The 20,679-nt window shown below is 44.4% G+C and overlaps 1 protein-coding gene across 1 annotated transcript in view; it reads left to right on the top strand.

The window, feature by feature from the left end:
* spns2 (SPNS lysolipid transporter 2, sphingosine-1-phosphate) overlaps positions 1–20,679 on the top strand; it is a 65,879-nt gene that overhangs the window by 30,551 nt on the left and 14,649 nt on the right. The window contains exons 3-8 of the mRNA XM_083664833.1: positions 5,696–5,832; positions 9,764–9,915; positions 13,438–13,504; positions 18,238–18,380; positions 18,738–18,890; positions 19,024–19,213. Of these exons, the coding sequence (XP_083520959.1) occupies positions 5,696–5,832; positions 9,764–9,915; positions 13,438–13,504; positions 18,238–18,380; positions 18,738–18,890; positions 19,024–19,213 (842 nt within the window). The remainder of the gene's footprint in view (positions 1–5,695; positions 5,833–9,763; positions 9,916–13,437; positions 13,505–18,237; positions 18,381–18,737; positions 18,891–19,023; positions 19,214–20,679) is intronic.

Raw genomic sequence — 20,679 nt, 5'->3', positions numbered from 1 at the left:
GCGGCCTGTAGATCTCTCCATGGATTGGCTGCCTTGGCACCATGACGCCCAATAGCAGCATGGCATGCTTAGTCACCCGTTGCCTTCGTGATGACACCCCCTCATATCCAGCCCTCTCATGTCCTGTGGCTCAGCATCAGAGAGGCGGCCTCCTCTCCTCGTAGGCTTAAGCCTCGTCAAAGGTAACTACTGTACATGTGTGATTCATCTGCCAGGAGCATCACAACGAAACTAGATCCACGTCACAGGTTAATGTGAGTCAAAAATAGAAGCATTATGTGTCCGTTCTCACACAACCATTGTTCTCCGATGGAATGTCCTAAAAGCAGCCAATTCCTGTAATTGATGTAATTTGCAACTTCAGAGACAAACTGGTCCGCCTCAGTACTCATCTTAAAGGTATGCATAGCATCTCATTTGGCATTTAAGGAATTTTCAGGTTTGACACTTACAGCTCAAACAAGTGTTTGAAACTGGAATAATGGTGTATATTTCACCAGTGTTTGAATACAGTTAATCTATTGGCCTAACACCACCAATCCTCACAAAAACAACACAGAGAATAAGAGAGTTCAGGAGAGACTTTGAGACTTTTTTCATGAATGCCTCAGGCAGTCCAACTCCACACACAGTTGTTTAGAAACGAGGAGAATAAGAATGAAGTAGATAGGCGAGTAATGATTAATTCATCAAATCTACAAAGCTGAGAGATACAAGACTGCTCCACCTAGACTGCCATCAAAAGCATCTCCCCTCAGAGACGGGAGTCTACATCAGTGAACACTCTCTCTGTAATGAAAAGTCTGTAAGGTGAAGTTGAGTCGACTCTTTGGTCTGGGACTTTGTGAAGCATAATTATGTTTTACCCAGAAATGTCCTTGTCATCTAACAGGGGGTCATCCCCGGAGAGACCGTAAGCACTCATGTAAAGGACACATTTCTGTGTCTCATAATCTGTTGTGAAGAGACAGAGTTGTACAGACATGATAGCCAATTACTCTGCCTAAGAAGAAAGGACACGTTTAATGGACAATATAATTGGCAACAGAACGTACTGAAAGATAGAAATCTGCTGTTACGCTAATGGAAGGAAACAGGTTACAGAATTCTAATGATAAGGTTGTCTGGAAGTATGTGTGTTCAGTGGTGGATCAGCAGAGGGAGAGGGGGATGTTGAGTCACTTCCCTGAGAGACAAATGTCGGGGTTTGTCCACCATTATCAGTGACAGCTATCACAAAGACACACAACACAACCAGATAAATAAAGTAGGTCTATGGACCCAATCATTCTGATGAGCCTCAGTAATGACCCAGCATTCTATCGCCTAACTGATCAAAGATTTATAGTGACAGAACGTCTATGGTACTGATAAAAGCTCTGGATATCGCGCCCACAGCAGCGACTGTAACCTCTTTACGTGAACCTCATCAAACACATTACAATCACATAACACATCACACATTACAATCATGCCATTCAAAACACTTCCCATTTAGAGAAAAAAGAACACAGCTGTGTCAATCTTCTCTGTCAAACATTCATAGATTGTTAATCTCCTATAACCAAACACTGGTGTTGGTCACGATGTCTGTGTCCCATTACTCCTTAGAGGTCAGCTCATAGTTGGCTCTGCTCATACTCCAGTGGAAATGTGGGTTGACTAGAGACAGTGGGTCTAGGTCTTTTCTGTTTAAAAAGTCGGTCAAGCTGGCCATTGTCCTATGAATTAGCTCATCAAAGCCATTTCCTCCTCTTCGGTACATGGTATAAACAACCAAAAAGTAAACCCACCAAACGGAGGAAACCCACTCCAGATGAGCCCACGCATCAAATCCCAACTGTTGATTGCAGGGGTTTCCTGCCATTTTCACATGTGTGTATATATACAGGAGTTATGCATGCGCTTTATTTATTGAAGATTGTTTGTCTTTAGCGTCCGCTAGCCTTGTCTGCTAATGGTGCTGTGGAGATCAAATAGAGATGTGAGCCCCGTGCGGCGGCATCAGTCCACAAACATAACAGGGCGACGGACCATGGTGGTCAGACTTGGAATATGAGTAGTAGAGAGGATGGATGGAGCATGTTCAGGATTATGCCTAAGATGTCTTGATCCTTATCAACACAACACTCTTCCTTAACCCCTGGCTTAAAGAGGCAGCTTATGATATAATGAAGAGAAGGAAAACATGGGAGAAAATTCCTGTCTTGTCCTCTTGTTACTCTGAGAGTAAAGTTGATGTGGGAACAGGAGGGAGTCACGGTTTATTTCTGTTCTGCAGTTTTTGTTTGATCCCCTCTGTCAAAAAAGTAGATCTCTTTATTCTCTGGCCATCAGTGAGAGTGAAAGGGGAACATTAGGTGTGTTTTAAAGATGCTCTTCAGACTGACAGGCCAATCCACTTATCCTGTGCAGAGTTGAGTCAGCACAAATGGCCTGAGCAGCTATTTAAGATTAGTAAGCAGAATAGGAAACGATAGTGAGAGAACACATGAGAGTGTTCAATGTTTAAAAGTAAGGTTTTTTGGCTCAAGTATATTTTCAATTATGAATACACACTGCCAAGTGTTGGCCCAAGGGAATTGTTTTCAGCTAATTGAACCTTTTTTCTGTAAGTGTTGTGCCCTGTTCAAATGACTCTTCAATTAGGAGATGTCTGTGTTGCTGCTACAAGGCTCTGCATGATGTGTCACTATAGATTAGAGAACTTAGTAGAACTCACCAGCCCTGATTCTGTGGAAGGGTGTGGCTGTGTTGGCAAAAACAAACAACAATCTGACAACACTTCCTGTCTCCTTGGTCAAGCAGACAAAACGCCCACCAATAATACCACAATGTCAGAGCGATTAATCACACTGTTTAGTGACGGTAAACATCACAAAGAATCTACCTTGGAAAATAGCTGTAGGTGGTAGTCACTGAACACCTGTTCTGTCCCCTAGTAGACAATAGAGGATTGGACACCTCACTGACTCATTCTATCCTGTAAGAGCGTTGGAATCTCCTTTCCTCCTGACTGCATCAGTGTAATGAGTACTCTCAGTCAAGCTTAAGCGTGTGTGCACCCTGCCTTATGCATAGTGAGATACTGGTGAGATCCCCTCATCTCATGGTGAGATACTGCCTGAATGTTTCATAGCACTACTCTATATGTTGTGTAATCAGGTTTATATTTTGCCGCTGCTCCTTTCTGTATTAGTTTTTGTTTGAACTGAAGCATACGCTCAGGGAGGTAAATCATTATCAGAAACGCTAACATCGAATGTAGTCCTGAACTCAAAAACACTGCGAGGTTAATGAGAGGTTATTTGGTTAACGCTGAATAAATGCTCACACGTCAAACAAAGCCTCCACTTCCAAGTGCTTTAAATGGAGGGAGGTGATAATGAGCCTTCCAAAAATGACACAGTTGATTTACCCAAAAAAGTCATCCCAATATCACAGGATACAGGCCAGAGAGGGTTGCCCGTGTGTGGTCCCTCTCTCTTAATTGCTTAATTAACAGTAATAATAGGAGGAAGTCAATAATAATAGGCCACGTTGTACAGACAGTCCTCTCTTTAGCACTGTCACCCCTGTGAGATTAGCGTTGTACCCCCTCCAGGCTATTTAAACCCATGTTTGGCAGCTGGTAGAGTGTGATTGTGGACCTCTCCCTCTCGTCTTATCTGTGTGCAGGGTAGGACTCCCTGTTGTTAGTGGGCTAGTGAGCAGCTCTGCAGCGCTGTTGTGGCTGCAGGTTGGAACAGAGAGCTCTTTAATGAGCTGGACCAGGAGCAGTCATCAGTCATGTACCCTTACACAATAGACCCACAGCATGGCTGCTAAATACTGATGGGGTTTAGAGGCTGGGAAGGGAGGGAGGGAGGGAGGGATAGATTTAGACTTTGAGGTTGGTGACACCTGCCTAGAAAGACCTAAGGTGTTATTTGTTATGAGGAGGATTTCTCAATGATGGTGTTGAAGAGATCAGAAGAGATCAGAAGAGATCAGAGGGTCAGCCGAGAAGAGTGGCAGGTTTAATCATAATTACCCGTGATAAATTAACATCTACAGATAACACTGACAGGAGTACACCACCCCTTTCCCAGTGTCAGGTCATTATCAAGCAGTTCCCTACCAGGGTGTGTAAGACCTAGAGAGGTGTGTGTGTGTGTGTGTGTGTGTGTGTGTGTGTGTGTGTGTGCGTGTGTGTGTGCGTGTGTGTGTGCATGTGTGTGTGCGTGTGTGTGTGTGTGTGTGTGTGTGTGTGTGTGTTGTGTGAAAAATAAATAATAAATATGAATGAATAAAAGCGAGGTCCTACAAAAGATAGGTACTGTAAACACACCAGCTCACACTTGACCCTCATTTGTTTCACTGTGCCAAAGGACAGTGATTTCCCAACAGTCTCTCCTCCCTTGTTGTGAGTTTAGAGGAGCAGTCGGCATGGAAACCAAGTCAATGGTGACATCCCCATAATGTATCCGCCTCAGCATTTTCTCTTCCTCTACATGGCATTGATATCTGGCATGGAACACGACATTTTCAACTACAATGTCGGTCCGCTATCGTATACTATGCAGTAGGTCAGTTGGCTCAGTCAATGGTAGTAGGACAGACCCAGTTGGCTCTGTTCTTTCTAACACCAGCTACTCTAGTTTATGCTGCTATTTTGGCTGTAGGCTGCACACACATTCTACGAGTGTTGAGTTCAAAGCAAATATGTTGCTTAGTGATTTTGTTAAAGAGACAAGATGCCCTCTGAGGTCAGTGTTCTGGTCATCCCTACCAGTCATGTATCAGTAATGCTGCAGACTCTGAGTGTTACATAACCTCCCTCTCCTCTCCTCTCCTCGCCTCGCCTACAGGATGCTGTTTATGCTGATGATGCGTCAAAACTCCCCTGAAGAGTGCTCAGCTCAAAAGCCCATTGTCAGACCTCGCTGTTGTCAAGTGTAACCTCTCTGCCCTTCATCTGCAAAGAAATAAATCTGTGTCTGAGAACATAAAATATTCAGACCTGCTTGCGGTTTGTCTTTCTTATAGTTATTGGCTCAAATCCCCCGAGGATGAGAGCTGTTATCAAACCAGCAGTCAGAGAATTAATGAAACACACTTCCAGACACTTCAGACACCCGTTCATTCATGGTCAGCTTCAGAGAGGGGATTACTTTACCCAAAAGACAAAAAACATTGTTTCTCTCCCAGATGATGTAGATAAAATCAAATCAGATCAGCGATCATAACAGGCTAACGCTGAGGACATCCTAATAACATCAGTCACACAACAACGTCATTCCTAAATACATTAGAAAGAGCTCTCATCATGCCGCTGTTATTATGCTTTCATCACCATCACTGTAATGTCACTTTAAATATGCATGGTGTATAATGGGATCCTGAGTGATATTGTATGAGTTAGCCGGATTGTGACCTCTGGTAGTCCTTTACTGTGTGGCTGCTGGGACCAGGGAGCTGAACGTAGCATAGAGGGGAGAGATGCACCCGGGAGCCTGGCTCAGTCTCAAAGCAGAGCAGGGAGACGGCACTGGATACTTGAAGACCATTGCAACATCACACAATAATTCACTGACTATAAGGACAACAATGATAAGAACAACTGTCAAATGTCTTTGGTGTGGAAAAAGAGGAAGGCATATTTTGCTAGTGATACTAAAGTCAGTGGTTTTGCCTCTTGTTTTGATTTCCACAGTCTTCATCTGCAGCTTCATGGTCGCAGCGCCCATCTTCGGTTACCTGGGCGATCGTTTCAACAGGAAGGTCATCCTGAGCTGTGGCATTTTCTTCTGGTCTGCCGTGACACTCTGCAGCTCCTTCATCTCCAAAGAGGTACAGCATGACATCACTTCCTCTCTATTGACTACTGTCTTCATCGCCTGCTAATTATAGTAAATCAGTAAACCAACTTGCTTCACCATCAAAGGGACAGCATTGAAACCTCTTCAATAAGTGCTCCACTGATCCAGCAGCACTAGTATTATCATCTACAATGAGCCTTATGATCTGATGTTTTGATGTGCACCACATTAAGCTGCACATCTCTTCACCTAGGGGCTAATTGGTTTGTTATGATTGAGACATGAAGGTTAGTGACCGCACTATTAGAAGTTAACTGGCGTGCTCAGCCAAAACAAAGTTGTCTGTCTCGCTAATTCAGATTAAGTGACATGTCCATTTAGCGTGATGCTGACTTTGCCTTGGTAGACATTCTATTATTCCTCCCTCGCTCCTTCTCTTTGTACGTGTTCTCCACCCTCATCCCCCCTCCCTCCACCCTCATCCCCCCTCCCTCCACCCTCTCTCTGAAAATAAGGTTAAGAAATAAGTGGTAGTCAATTAACTAATGGCAGCTGACTGGGAATTATATCACGATGATAGAGAGTACCAGAGGAGAAGGTCTTACTCCCTTCAGAAAACTGGATTTGGGTAATAACACTAAAGGTCTTATGTTTGAGATTAGGGGTGGTTGGGGTTAACCGCTATGGATTAAGGGGAAGGGATGGGGGTCAGACTACAGTGTGATCCATACAGTAATGGCTAGTGGCTTTAAAAACAATGGCTATAAAGTTTAGAAGCAATTAATCAAGACAATCTATGACAAATCAAATGGACCATTCCAAACCATTAATTAATTAAACTCTTAAGTTCTATGTCATCACAGACAAGTCCAGTTGACTACAGCCAATGTTGCCCAGGTTATGACCCTGCAGTGCAGAGCAGAGGTTCCAGAGGTTATACTGAGCCAGTGATTAGACTTAATTAAAAAGGCTCTTCAGCCCAGAGCTATGGAATGGAGTGACATCTTAGGGATGTGTGTTGATGCCCCCCAGGAGGCCATCCTCTAACTAATCCCCCGGGGACCCCTCCACTGTGGGCCAAGATGTTGTCTCTGCTGCTGTCACTGCTAAATTGACAGGAAGAGCCAGCGCATATCTCCCATCTCACTCCAACACATGTCACAAAGGCCATACTTGATGAGGTCATCAGGCTGTTTCTCCATCTTCTCCTCCCCCTCCACGAATTTAACTCCAAAGATGTCCTCTAATCCATCAATCAAATGAGGTCGCTGTGGACGGCTCTTATGTAACAGTTTTAGGCGCAGCGATCATAAGATCACTATAATATATTAATAGCACTTATAACTGATGCTGATCATTATGCATTTATTAACTGACTTGGGGTATTTTGAATAGCTTTTTAGCGAAAATGTCACTCAACACTTATGTAATAGAAAGAGTCAATTTGATGCAGAATTACATTATATCAGACTTCTTAGATTGACTGTGTTCCACTTCGATAGACAACATGTCCGTGAGGTGTCTCCCAATTATCATCTTCAAAGGATTACTTCTACATGATTTGAGCGATTGGAGGCAAATTAGATAGAAGTGATGTTCCTCCTTAATTAACAAACAGTCTTGTCATTAGTGAAAGTTTTTTTTTTTCAAGTCTTGCATAATCCCATTACTGCTTTTGACAGAAAACCAAAAGCTAAATGTCTTGCAGTGCTGTAAGCGACGCCTCAGTGAAAATATGCACATATTTTAGACGCTTGTGTTTCATCTTTATTTATCATTTTGTCCCAGAGGGCGAGAGAAGGGAGATTTATTATATTTCATACAGTTGTATCTCATAAATCTAAACTGAGGGACAAAAAACAAAGATAGGTACTGTTTGTGCTGTTTTGTTGTTGCTGTTGTTGTTGTTGTTGCTGCTGCTACTTTTAGACGTTTGGTCATTTAAACCAAAGAGCATTCATGGTCTGACCACACACACAAAAACAATATGAGTGCTACTATCAAAGAATCCACTAAACAACATGCCCTTAAGAGGAGAAAATAGCCTGGTCGTAATTCATTCAAAACAGCACTGCATTGCATTATAGTGTAACAGGCCAACAAACAAGAACAGGACTATAATCACTGTTGTAATTCATTCAAAAGGATACAGAAGATATGATTTCAAACCAATGGAAGAGGAAAAACAGTTTAGCGTAGCATAAACACATTATTTAAAATGACACCAAATACCACAGCAGGAGCGTGTCACAGTGTATCGTAGCTTGCGTGATGTGTGTGTTGTGTATGCTCTAGAGAGGGTGTGTGATGGCTGTGTGCGTGACCCCGTGCTGTCATGGCTCATCCACCTGGGGCATCCTGTGACAGCATTTAAGGCTTGTGTCACGGTAGGGTCATGGTTCTACCCCGGTCTCTGTTACTCCTAGCCCTTAATTAATCCTCTCACATAGGCTGTCAGAACCAGCACTGAAGACTGTAACCCCCCAACACACAAATGTGTTGTGCAAAGGTGCACGCACACACACACACACACACACACACACACACACACACACACACACACACACACACACACACACACACACACACAGACAGACAGACAGACAGACACACACACACACACACACACACACACACACACACACACACACACACACACACACACACACACACACACACAGACAATAATGACAATAATGACATAAAATCATAGCAAAGAACTGCTCCAGTCTGTGCAGATTCCTGTCACATAATTCCCGTCCCACAGGCAATTACATAACAGAACAATAAGTGTTTTTTTTTTCTGTGAATGACTGTCACACTGCAAACTGTCAGGTAGGGAGAGGGAGAAGAATGAAGAACTAATGGAATGTGGGTGTACGCCGCAGGGCATGACGCTATGGTCCTCTGTTCAGCAGTGTAAAAATAACACCCCCCTCCCCTTACCCTCTCACATCTGACATTTCTGTTATTTTCATATCCTTTGGTGTGTACTGTGATGCGTTCTCTGACAGGAATACAGCCTTCCCTTCTTATAATAGCCTTCTTTTTTTAAATTGATATCTTTCGTCTCTGTGGTGCATGGTTATGCTGTTGCTAGGCTGAGTCCTAAGCTTCCTGTCAGGGTGACAAGATGTCAGCTCTCCATCGCTCCCTCTCTTTCTCCCCCTTTCCTCTTTCTCCATCTTTTTCTCCACGCTGCATCGCACACAAATCTAATCATCTGGAATGCCCTCAGATATTCCCATATTTACCATACTGTATGCATCCCCATCCCCAGTGTCAGTTCCCAGAACACTGCATTAGGATTGTTAGAGGAGCAACAGTGAGGAGAGGGTGAAGAGAGAAAGAGAGAGAGTGAGAGAGAGTGAGAGAGATACAGTAGAGTGAGAGAGAGTGAGAGAGATACAGTAGAGTGATAGAGATAGAGATTATGCATTTTTAACAGTGTGTCTTCACAGATGGATATATATACAACATGCTAATTCAGTTTTTGTTAGGAAGGGAGGGTGCCAGATAGTCTTCCTGTCACTGCCCACTATAAAACAACTAACAGAGGGCAGGGGTGAGGCCCCACATTTCAGTCAGTTGAAAAACAGGGCAGTTGTCTTTCTAATATAAGGACTATTGTCATTAATTTTGGCTTGAGCTCTGGGGTTTTTGAAAGCCTCTAATATCACTGCTAATGTCACTGCTCTCTATTTCTTTTTGATGTTCTCTTTGCTCGGTAACCCCTGATTGTAACAACAATATGGACAGATTTATGGACCTGCCGTGCTGCTGAGTAAGCATTCAGGAGGATCAGGGCTGAGGAAAAAAATCCATTTCACATGGAGTAAGCAGTGTTCTCCTGTGATGTGGCTGGAAGTGAAACTGAGTGGTTTTCAAGGGCACAATAGATGAATAATCCCCAGGTTAGGATCCTTATCTCCCTAATCACATGACTTCTCCTTTCCTTGCAGTATTACTGGCTGTTCGTCCTGTCCAGAGGCCTGGTGGGCATCGGGGAATCCAGCTACTCCTCCATCTCGCCCACCATCATCGGAGATCTCTTCACCAACAACAGCCGGACCATGATGCTCTCTGTCTTCTACCTGGCCATTCCTCTCGGGAGGTAAATTAGCCTGTAGATCAGCCCAGCACCAGACACTCCCATCATAAATAGAGGTTAAAGATGAGCATCTTTGATATGAAATGCTTCAATACTGTCTGTCAGTTGTGCATTGTCCATTCAACCTTTATGAATGGATCAATTAAACAGTAATAGTTATATCAGAGACAGACAGACAGACAGACAGACAGAGAGACAGATGACTTTGAAGACATTCAGGAGAAAGGAATGTGAGAAGAGGAAGGCATTGAGAATAGAATTAGACTCAAAGTTTATCAGTAAAATCATCCTTGGTTTAAAAAGGTCAGGCCTCCCTTCCTCCCTGTCTCCTCTTTGTGTCTCTACCCAGCCAGACAAAAAGGCCAGGCACTAAAGGTTTGAGACGAAATAAAGGAGAGTTTATGAAAAAGCTGAGAGACACTCAGTCAGGGCGGAGGGAGGTTTTTTTTTTTTGGGGGGGGGGGGGGGGGGGGGGGCGGGGGTTAATATGCACAAAGCTTTGGCCTTTTCAGTTCATTCAATTGGAAAAAGGAGCAAAGGAGGAAAACAAACAAAGTGGAGTGATAAAAAATGAATGCGGCGTTCGGTGAATGAATTAATTAATACGGTGCGGCACTCAGGGTTTATAGTTATTTACTGTGGATAATCCCCCACAGTGAATTGCTTCAGAGCCTCTGCCTCGGCTGCGGCAGGCTGTTTTGCTCCCTGGTCTCACCCAGAAAGAGCCACAGACAGACCCCAGGGAGACACTACGCTCAGTGAATGAAAAACACACTGCAGTCTCACAGAGGCAGGGCTCAACTACTGTATCTCTCCTTCTATCTAAAGCACTAGTAGTACCTCTCCTATCAGTGCATAAGGCTGTCTGTCAATGTGTCTGAAACATGAAACAGAGAGAAATAAAGATAGTAAGGCTAGTATTCATGTTATTCGGCATCGCATGTCAGCCCAATAAGCTATTTGGCTGATTGAAAAAAGAAGATAGAAATGTCTGCAACAGCATATTTGGGAGAAATCCAATATCAGATATTCATGCAATCAGTTTACTAATAGTATTGATGGCAGATTGAATGCAGTTGGAAAGACGGACAGGAAAAAGAAATAAAAGCCCTCGAAGGGATTCTGGTATGCTGAGGCGAAGAGTTCTGGAGGCAGTGAAGCACCCGACAACAGAAACAATAGGAGGTGAAAGACTGGGCCTCAGTAAAGAGCTGCCAAACATCCTATACACTCGCCTGCTTGTTTGTCTTTACCCAGGTTGTTGTGACCGTTTCCAGGAAGTGACCTCAGGAATGAGACTGGGTTCATAGGAAATGGATTCCACCTTTAGAAAAAGGCCTCAAGTGTTCCTTAATCTATAAACATACCCTATGGACTGGGTCTCAAACCTCCCGAGGGCTATGGGTGGACATATTTTCACCTCTCAGTTTTTGTGGTTGTGCTGAACTTTCCAAACTCTCTCTGCGTGTACTCTGATAAGATTAGCTATTAATCACTCAGTGGAAATATCATAAACTGTCTGAGCCCGGTTCACTGTTATTATTTTAAAAGCTAATCAGTTTACCACAACAATGTAGGACATTTCCCCCTTGCTCCCTTCTGTGTGTGTGTGTGTGTGTGTGTGTGTGTGTGTGTGTGTGTGTGTGTGTGCGTGCGTGTGCGTGTGCGTGTGAGTGTGTGTATGTGCAAGAGAGAGCAGTTGGAAGTCTCATGGCCTATTGGAAGCCTACTGTATGCTGATAAGAGCCCCTTAAGGCGTTGTTGGCAACTCCTTGATCATCAATCTATTCCTCCAATCTGCTAGCTATTCTTATGGTAAACAAAAAGTCCCGGCCCAGGGTGCGCTACCTGCAGACAGGCTGGCCCAAAGATGTCTGGGAAACCAGGAAGTGTGCATGACGTGGAATGTTGTGGGGGGGGGACGCCCAAGTGAAGGTCGCCCAAGTGAAGGAACGCCCAAGTGAAGGTCGTTGATATTGTTGACTGGTTTAATGGAAGTAGGAATAGGTCCAGCCTGCTCTTCCAAGAAGACAACAATAGATAGGCGCTGTTTTAAAATTATGTTAATTTCGGAACAACAAGAGGTGTCTTTCTTTTTCTGGGCCAAGGTGACACCAACCCATGAAACCCTGGATGAATGATGTTTTCAAGATGGGGTTATGTATACAAAATGGTCGGTTATCAACTACAAATAATCAGGGTCTAAGCCTTATTGGCTGGTTTACAAGATAATATACACATCTAAACTGTCAATCAGAGAACCGCTGTCCCTCATTGATTCTTTTCGCCATACAAATCCTCTTTGTCCTTTAAATACAGTGATGCTATCTGGTACTGATGGGCTTAGCTTGGGTTAGAGGGGATTTGATCTAATCTTATCTGATATAGAGTATTTAACTTCCCTTCAAACATTTGGCTGATATTCAACTGTTATGAACAGGCAAAACACCTACATTCTGCATGTTTATCATACAATCAGACCACAGGAACCTAACCTATTGACATCCAGTATTCTTCTGTGTTAAGCCTGTGCCTCCCCTAGAATAGTTATGGATACAGAAATCAGACTCCTTTTATGCAGTAACTGTAACTAGAGAGACAGAGGTGTGACTGAGTGAGTAATATTAGCACCTCTGTCTGTCTGTTTGTTGTGGAATAATAACAACAGACAGACAAACAGACAAGTAGCTCCCAGTGCTTTGATCAGTGTCAGCATCATATCAGCTCCTCCACATCAGCACTCATTAAGCCTTACTTCAGAGAGTAAACAGGACAAGGGAGGCAGAGGGTGAGACACAGCACACAAGACAAGAGAGTCACAGCTCACTCAGGGCACTCACTCAGCCAACAGAGCTTTATTTATCATTTATGAATATATTTATATACCCAGCAGAATGTTTCCACCCAGTGTCTCATTTGGAGGGCAGACAGACAGACATCCGGGGTCTCAGAGCAGAGGTGTCCCATAGGAACCCTAGACAGAGGGAGAGAGGCAGACTCAGCCACTTCCCCACAGCTTACACAGACAAAGTTAGGAGCTGAGGTCATCATCCCAGCATGTAGACTGTTAATAATTTACCACCAGCAAGTCAACAGCAGTCCAAACAGATAACAAATGGAGTAAAAGTGTGAAACGTTGATGTGAGTTTCAGAGAGAGTGCACCTCACCTTCTATGTATTGGAAACATGTATTCACATATGTGAGTTTTGCTTCCCAACCCTGGGCTGCTTGCTGTGCCATCAAGTGCAATGACAATCCAAGGGCCGCTTGTGTAAATGGGGAAGCTTGAACAGAATAGATTCTAAAAGGAAGAACAGTCAGGAAAGAGAAACAGCCTTATGAGTGAGAAACCAAAATAAACACAAAGAGAGAAAAATTAATAAACCCTCCATACCATCTTTTTGTACTTTATGCTATAGGTTATGGTTGAATGAAGATTGAACTAGATTGACTGGATTGTGGCATGCTTTCCAGACAGTTATCTCTAACCCACCTTCTCCTCTCTCTCTCTCTCTGTCCTTCAGTGGTCTGGGCTACATCCTGGGTTCCAGTGCCAAGGAGGCTGCTGGGGACTGGCACTGGGCACTGAGGGTAAGCATCATCATCCCTCACCATCACATGGTGCCCTCTACACAAACACACTCCTGCAGGGGGGCTGCATATGGGGCAGGGAGAGGGGTCACCAATGACACATATGGCTGGAACAGACAGGTCGGAGCTGTGACACCACTGGGAAGTGACTGGGAGAGGCGGCTAAGGGCTACACACTCATCACACACTCATCATGTCTCCGTACACCTGCCTCAGCCGCCACTGGAGACCCCTTAGAAGGCATTTGACATGATGAAGTGTTCTTTTAACCTCTAAATCCTATGGTTCTAGACTGGCTATACGCTGAGAATGTGCTTTTAAACCAGGATGGATAGACGTACGGTGAGGAGAAAAACTCACCTGACACTGGAAAAAACGGAAGGTCAACCGTTATCATAGTTCAAAGCTCCTGACATCGCAGTGGCTGAAAACACATTAATTTCCCATTACCCTTTGGTCTCTTTGGTCCTTTTCACCAGTGCCATATCAAATCTCAGCTCTAATGTAATGACAAGGTCTCAGTGCTTCCTCCTCCTGCCGTCGTCTCTCCTCATCTCTCAGTGGTCCCTTTGTGGGGCGATGAGGGTGAAAGTTTGGCCTGGCACAAAGAGATACTTGTTCCACATATTTATACCCAGTGGAGCTCCAAAAGCTGAATACCCTTTATTCAAAAGCTAATTTCAGCCCTTTGGGTTGATTCATCTGGATAAATTAGCTGGAATTATGTACCTTAATAGGTCATTCTGTAGAGAAGAATTCCCTACCTTTTTGTAGCTGTGCACATATATGCATATTCATGAACACAGATACATCCACTGTTTAAGAAGGGTATAAATCACTTTTGTCATTAAACTTCTTTAGTGCCACCACCTTTAAAACTTTAGGGCTCCTCTTCACATAAAACTTTAACAGTTAGATAGCACAGTTAACAGGTCCATAGGCCATACCGGTAGTCATGGAGGAGGCCTAGTTCTGACCACTGAAAGCTCTTATTTGACAGCTCTTCACATTAAAATGTACGTGTGGGACCATTTTAAAAGCCTGCCATTGAAAACAATCATCATGGACTGAATGTTATTAGGAAACTTAAAGGAGGGCATTAAACATTAAACATCCCTCCAGAGCACCAACTCATTATTAAAAACAAAAAGCCCTTGAAAGGTCTGTGGCCCAGAGGAAACAGGAAGTACGTTTCTGTTGTGTTTTGGGGAGCATGTCTGAAAAACAAATGTTGGGCAGTTTGTTCCACATAGCCGTCACACTGACCCTCCAATAAAACAATCCCCTAGCAGAGAGAGGCCAATTAATCACCGACATTGCTCGTCGGGAAAGGAACAACAAACACATGAAAAGGCTTTCTTACCAGCCATATCCTGCTTTGAGGAAAAAACACTTTGCACTCCTTTCCGTTTGTTTTCCACTCTCCAGAGGTGTTCTGGCTGGACAGCCTTCCTTTCTTGCGCTGGGATGGAGGGGGGGAGGGAGGAGGGGAAGGAGGTGTATAGAGAAGGTTGGGGAATAGCGGAGGAAGATTGTTCAATAGCTGACCCTCACGCTGGGGAGGAAAAACCTAAGGGGACCTGCACCTTGACATTTGACCTCTCAATTAGAGTGAGGTATTCCACTGGCAGCAGCAGGCAGAGGGTCAGGGTCAGGGGTCAAGCCAACTTACAAGGCCTGGCTTTCATGTGGTTGAGTAATTGCATAATAAGATGAGAGTGGGAAGTGAAACTTGTGAAAAACAACCTGTTTTGGAGATTCTAGTCTTTTGCACTGCGTGGTGCTTCGGTTTTTCCATGAGGGTACCCAGGGACTGGCAGGCCATATCAAAGCTTTAGATGGACTACTCTACTGGACTACTGGAGTGAGAGAGTACAGTATTATAGCAGAGGAAATTATCTTTACTCATGTAAACACATCTCACCCCTGAAGCAGTAACACTAGGCTGAAAGGTAAGTCATGTCAGCCACAACATTACAGCGTCTATCAAAGTGGATATGGAGTAAACACAAACACTCTCTCACACACACACACACACACACACACACACACACACGCGCACGCGCACGCGCACGCGCACGCACACGCACACACACACACACACACACACACACACACACACACACACACACACACACACACACACACACACACACAGCATCTGCTGGCTGGTTATGAATATAGATGTGCCTCATACAAGCCATACAAAATATTGAGATGGATTTCATCTGACAGACGGAATTGGTTTTGCTTTCATGACCAGTGTGTATTCTACCAACACTTCCCTGTGGGCGACCCCGCCTGATAACAAAAAACTCCCAGATACACACACAAGGCTTCCAAAAGGCCATGAGACTTCCAACTGCTCTCTCTCTTACACACACACACACACACACACACACACACACACACACACACACACACACACACACACACACTTCTTGCTCACTGCAGTGGGTCTCATAAAAGATGATAAAGGAGATAATAGCGGTTGGCCACAGAGACTCTTGCTGCAATGGAAAAGCTTTCACACAAAGAACTGAGCTCTCAAAGAGGGGTCTCTTATAAGAGAGTCCACACACACGCACACACACACACACACACACACACACACACACACACACGCAGACACACACGTATTTATTTTGGGCAACTTCGATAATGCCCCTTCCCAAAAATGAACAAGCTGTTTAAATGCAATTCATTAATATCATACCCTTGAGCGTCTCTCTCCTTCTCTCTCCTTCTCTGTCTTCCCACTCCTAGTGCCCCTATCCTCCACTGGCCTCGCATGACACTCCCTCCACTATACCAACCACGTCCTTGCATTTCATATCGCCCTCACTAAATTCTGCAGGAGGGCGAAGTAAGTTTACAGTCTACATGCTGAAATAGTCTACCAAAAACATCTTAAAAAACCCTGAAATACAATACAATTTAGCCTATCATCACTGGCGGACGTTGGGGAGAGACTGCCAATGCGTTATTGAGACCGCATCTGTAGCGCAGCATTGTTGATAAAAAGTTGCCTTAATTGTGGGCAGGTGAAATCTGGGCAGGAGGAAGAGTGTGTGTGAGAGAGAGAGAGAGAGAGAGAGAGAGAAATGCGCTTATTGAAAAACACAAGAAAGGAAATTGTAGAATTTATCATTATCGGACCATTTGAATAAGCTATGGACGTCCCTTGTTATAAACTGACTCATAAACATACCAGAGAAGAATCCTGCGTCATAATCTGCAGAATGTATAGTAAACAGAACTGGAGACACATTTGTCACATTCATAGACAGACCGCACTGGAAGCTAATTAACAGTAAACATGTTTAGTCCCATCCTATGTGAACTGTTTCACCCCAAGATTGACTGAGTTTTCAAGATAAATATTTAAAGTAAATATTTAATAATTTACTTGTATTTAGCCTACAGTTAGCAACCGCTTCAACTGCTGCCTGTCCCCAAAAATGAAGAATGTGAGTGTTATGTTATGTTATGTTTAACTAGGCCTACATTCTGCAGTCGGAGTATGGACTTTCATAGTGTATTATGACGAAAGATGTAATTCACATATGAAATAAGGGAATACAGATATAATATGGAATATGTATGTCTATGATTATGACAAAAAAATACAGAGGTCATGACCTTGGTGTCCTCAATGGTAGTTACAGCCCTGCTAACAGCCTAAAGAATAAAGTAACAGGCTATATGCAATATTGTAACCTCTCCAGCTCACCAGCTTCAGGCAGGCTACCAATGTAAACTGCCATGATCAAGTTGGCTATTATTATTTTAATTTCTTCAGAGAACGTAAAAGGCTGTCACATAGATTGGGGTGACGGCATGCCTAACAAGGTTACTAATACAATTTCCATCCCTATCCAACCGGTATCTTTTATTGAACTCTTCGCTTTGTTTGTAGAACATGTCTCCTCTGCCAAAACCTCTTGAGGCCTCCTAAATACTTTTGAAACAGAACGTTGATGTCTAAAGAATTGTGATAACTTGCTTTATTAATATATATATATAGCACCATGTGTACTCTGACTTTTCAAGCACCTTTCGAGCTTTCCTACTCTGAGAGGCTTAACTATCCTGATGCGGTAAGAGACCAACAGAGAGCTCTGGTTTGTGCAGAGTGTTAGCTTGAACAGACCTCACAACTGTACGTATGTGAGTTCCGAGGCTCCCCTATGTTGTCTGCCGAGGGGATTCACTCCAAGGGGTAACGTCGTCCTATAGGTGGTCTTCGATGGGGAACGGCAGTAGGGAGGGGGAGTTGCTACGGGCAATCGTATGCAGATCTAAAAAGGTGGTCTTGAGGTTAGATTTAAAAGAGGTATCAATCTCTGACCCCCCTAACAAGGGCAGGCAGGCTATTCCACAGCAGTGGTGCTCAGTAGGAAAAATCCCTGCCTCCAGCTGTTTTCTTTTTGATGCGGGGGACGACAAGCAATCCAGCATTTTTAGAGCTGAGGGTGTGAGTGGGTTGGTAGGAGTTGATCAGATCTGTTAAATAGGCGGGTGCAAGACCGTTTAGGGCTTTGCATGTTAAAAGGAAGTCCTTGAAGTCAGTGCACTCTACTGATCGACCAATCGACTAGTTGACTACTCGGGGGGCAGCCCTGAACCTTAGTTCAACTGCCTAATGCCTGACCTCATGATAGTGTTGAGAAATGTTCCAGTATAACATCTTTGTGTGGCACATCTCTTCATAAGCCGTGTTGTTTGTGTAGGTGTCCCCTGTGCTGGGGATGACAGCTGGGACTCTGATCCTGTTCTTTGTGCCTGAGCCCAAGAGAGGCAGTGCAGACCAGCTGGGAGGACGCATCAAGACCCGCACCTCCTGGCTCTGTGACATGAAGGCTCTGGCCAAGAAGTAAGATTTACTCCTATTTCTATTTTCTGTAAAGGGATAGTAGTGATTGGGAATAAGAGAATGTGTGTTTATGTGTGTGTTTGTGTAATAGAGAAAGTGAGAAAAAGAGAGAGTACATTGTGTAGGAGAGAGAGGATGGTTGAGGGGGATGTGTTTAAGATTGTTCATCAGATACAAATTGTTTGTTTATGTTTTTCTTTTGTTCTCCAAGACCTCTCAGAGTGTACTACAGTAGATAACTATCTGGTGTGTGTGTGTGTGTGTGTGTGTGTGTGTGTGTGTGTGTGTGTGTGTGTGTGTGTGTGTGTGTGTGTGTGTGTGCGTGCGTGCTTGTCTGTGTGTGTTTCTTCGTACTAGCCGGAGCTACGTGTTCTCATCCTTGGCTTCCGCGGCCGTGTCCTTCGCCACGGGGGCGTTTGGCATGTGGATCCCTCTCTACCTGTTCAGGGCTCAGGTGGTGCAGAAGACAGCAGAGGTCTGCACTAAAGAGATCTGCAGCAGCAAGGACAGGTGAGAGGTCAACTACTGAACCCAACACACAGATACCTTGTTTTATATGTCTCATACTGGAAATTGACCAAGCCCTATTGAAATGAATTAAACAAGCATGTTGCTTTGCTTCCCTCTCTCTTCTTATCCGTAGTTTGATCTTTGGGGCTATCACCTGTGTGACAGGACTGTTGGGGGTGGTGATCGGGGCGGCCACCACCCGTCTATGTCGTCAGAAGACGGAGCGGGCCGACCCCCTGGTTTGTGCTGTCAGCATGCTGGGCTCTGCCATCTTCATCTGCCTCATCTTCGTCGTGGCCAAGAAGAGCATTGTGGGAGCTTATGTGAGTGGTTAACACCTTACTCCCAAACCTGTATCTAACCTCCCCTATCTGTCAGCTGCTAGGGAGCCCCACAGCTGCCTGAAATATGCTGTCTCTCTATGGAAGCCTCATCAAACAGTTAGGGGAGAACTGTATCTGACCCATGAAAGTTACAGGTAACTCCCGTTGGGGTTGTTCACTTACGAGGAGCCCACACAGTCCCAGTAAAACAGGGCCCCTAAACAGAAAGCCATATCGGTGTGTAAATAATGGATAGTCACAAACAGGTTGACTGGGATGTCCTCAGAAAGCTGCCATCTCTGCTGAGGCCAGGGTTTAGACGGTGTGAGGCCAAAAGGAAAGGGGCCCGTGGAATGCACAGGCTGTTTGCTTGTTTAATTGCCATGTAAAGCAGGAAAGGGTGCAGCTTTAACAATTGCTGCCCGAGAACAATGCGCTATGGCATTTTTGACTCACCAAGCACACATTCTATCCTCAGGGACAAAAGAGTAGGAACTGACTTTCAACAACCTGAGCAATAATAATTAAGTGGAAATGGAAAACATTGAAAATAATTCCCATAAACAGAACGGGTTGTGACAAACGATCTTCCACCTCCTGTGACCCTGTGTGCCTTTGGCAAGTCTGGCAAGTCTGGTGTGGTCCCACTGCTGGGTCACCACAGGCCATGGCTCTACTAGTGAAGTTATAGTGGAGACGTATTGAAAGGGTTGTATGGTTTGTACATTTGTTTGGGCCATTGCAGCCTTTTATTAGTGCTAAGACTGGTATGTGACAGAGAGAGTTATTTTGTGGCACTGCACTTGGCTGCTCAACTGGTTTCTATCCTTAGGTAGTGTTAGAGAAAGACCACTCTAGGTGGGTAGTTCATTCAAATGCTCTGCTCCTTATCTACAATTAGAGCAAGCCATGGGGTGAGGGTGGGTGAGTCAAAATCAAACCTTTTGTTTTTTCAAATACCTATAGATTCAGATTGTTAGATAATGTGGCATTATTGTAGCCATAGCAGTTTGACTTTTTATCATTCTGGCGGATCAGTTCAGACTACTGTGCATATGATATATTCTCTAAATTTTGTATGGCTATAACAAGTTGTAATTGAACAACTCTGGTTACATGGCTAAGCTGTGACAGATGTGGTGTTTGAGCTCGTGACACCACGGCAGGCAGACAGGGCAGTCCATGTCTGGGCTGATTTGAGCTCAGACAGCTGTTCTCACGACCTGAGCTGTCGGCTGATCTGAGGCTGGTTTGGATTTTCTCTCCCATGAGGCTGTGTGTCAGTCACAGTGTCTGAATGGCAGCTTATGGGCAGCAGTGCTCCCAGCCCCACAGTGTCAGTCTCTCCCTGGCCCTCAGTGTGCCTACCACTGGGGTCATTCAGCAGTCAGTGGATATGGATCCTCCAGCAGACCCCTCTCTCTCAATGCTAAATAAACCCCAGTCCCTGCCAGGCCCAGGATACA

The sequence above is a fragment of the Argentina silus genome (assembly GCF_951799395.1).
Source record: "Argentina silus genome assembly, chromosome: 2".
Classification (NCBI taxonomy): Eukaryota; Metazoa; Chordata; class Actinopteri; order Argentiniformes; family Argentinidae; genus Argentina; species Argentina silus.
This window is presented reverse-complemented; position numbering and strand designations above follow the sequence as displayed.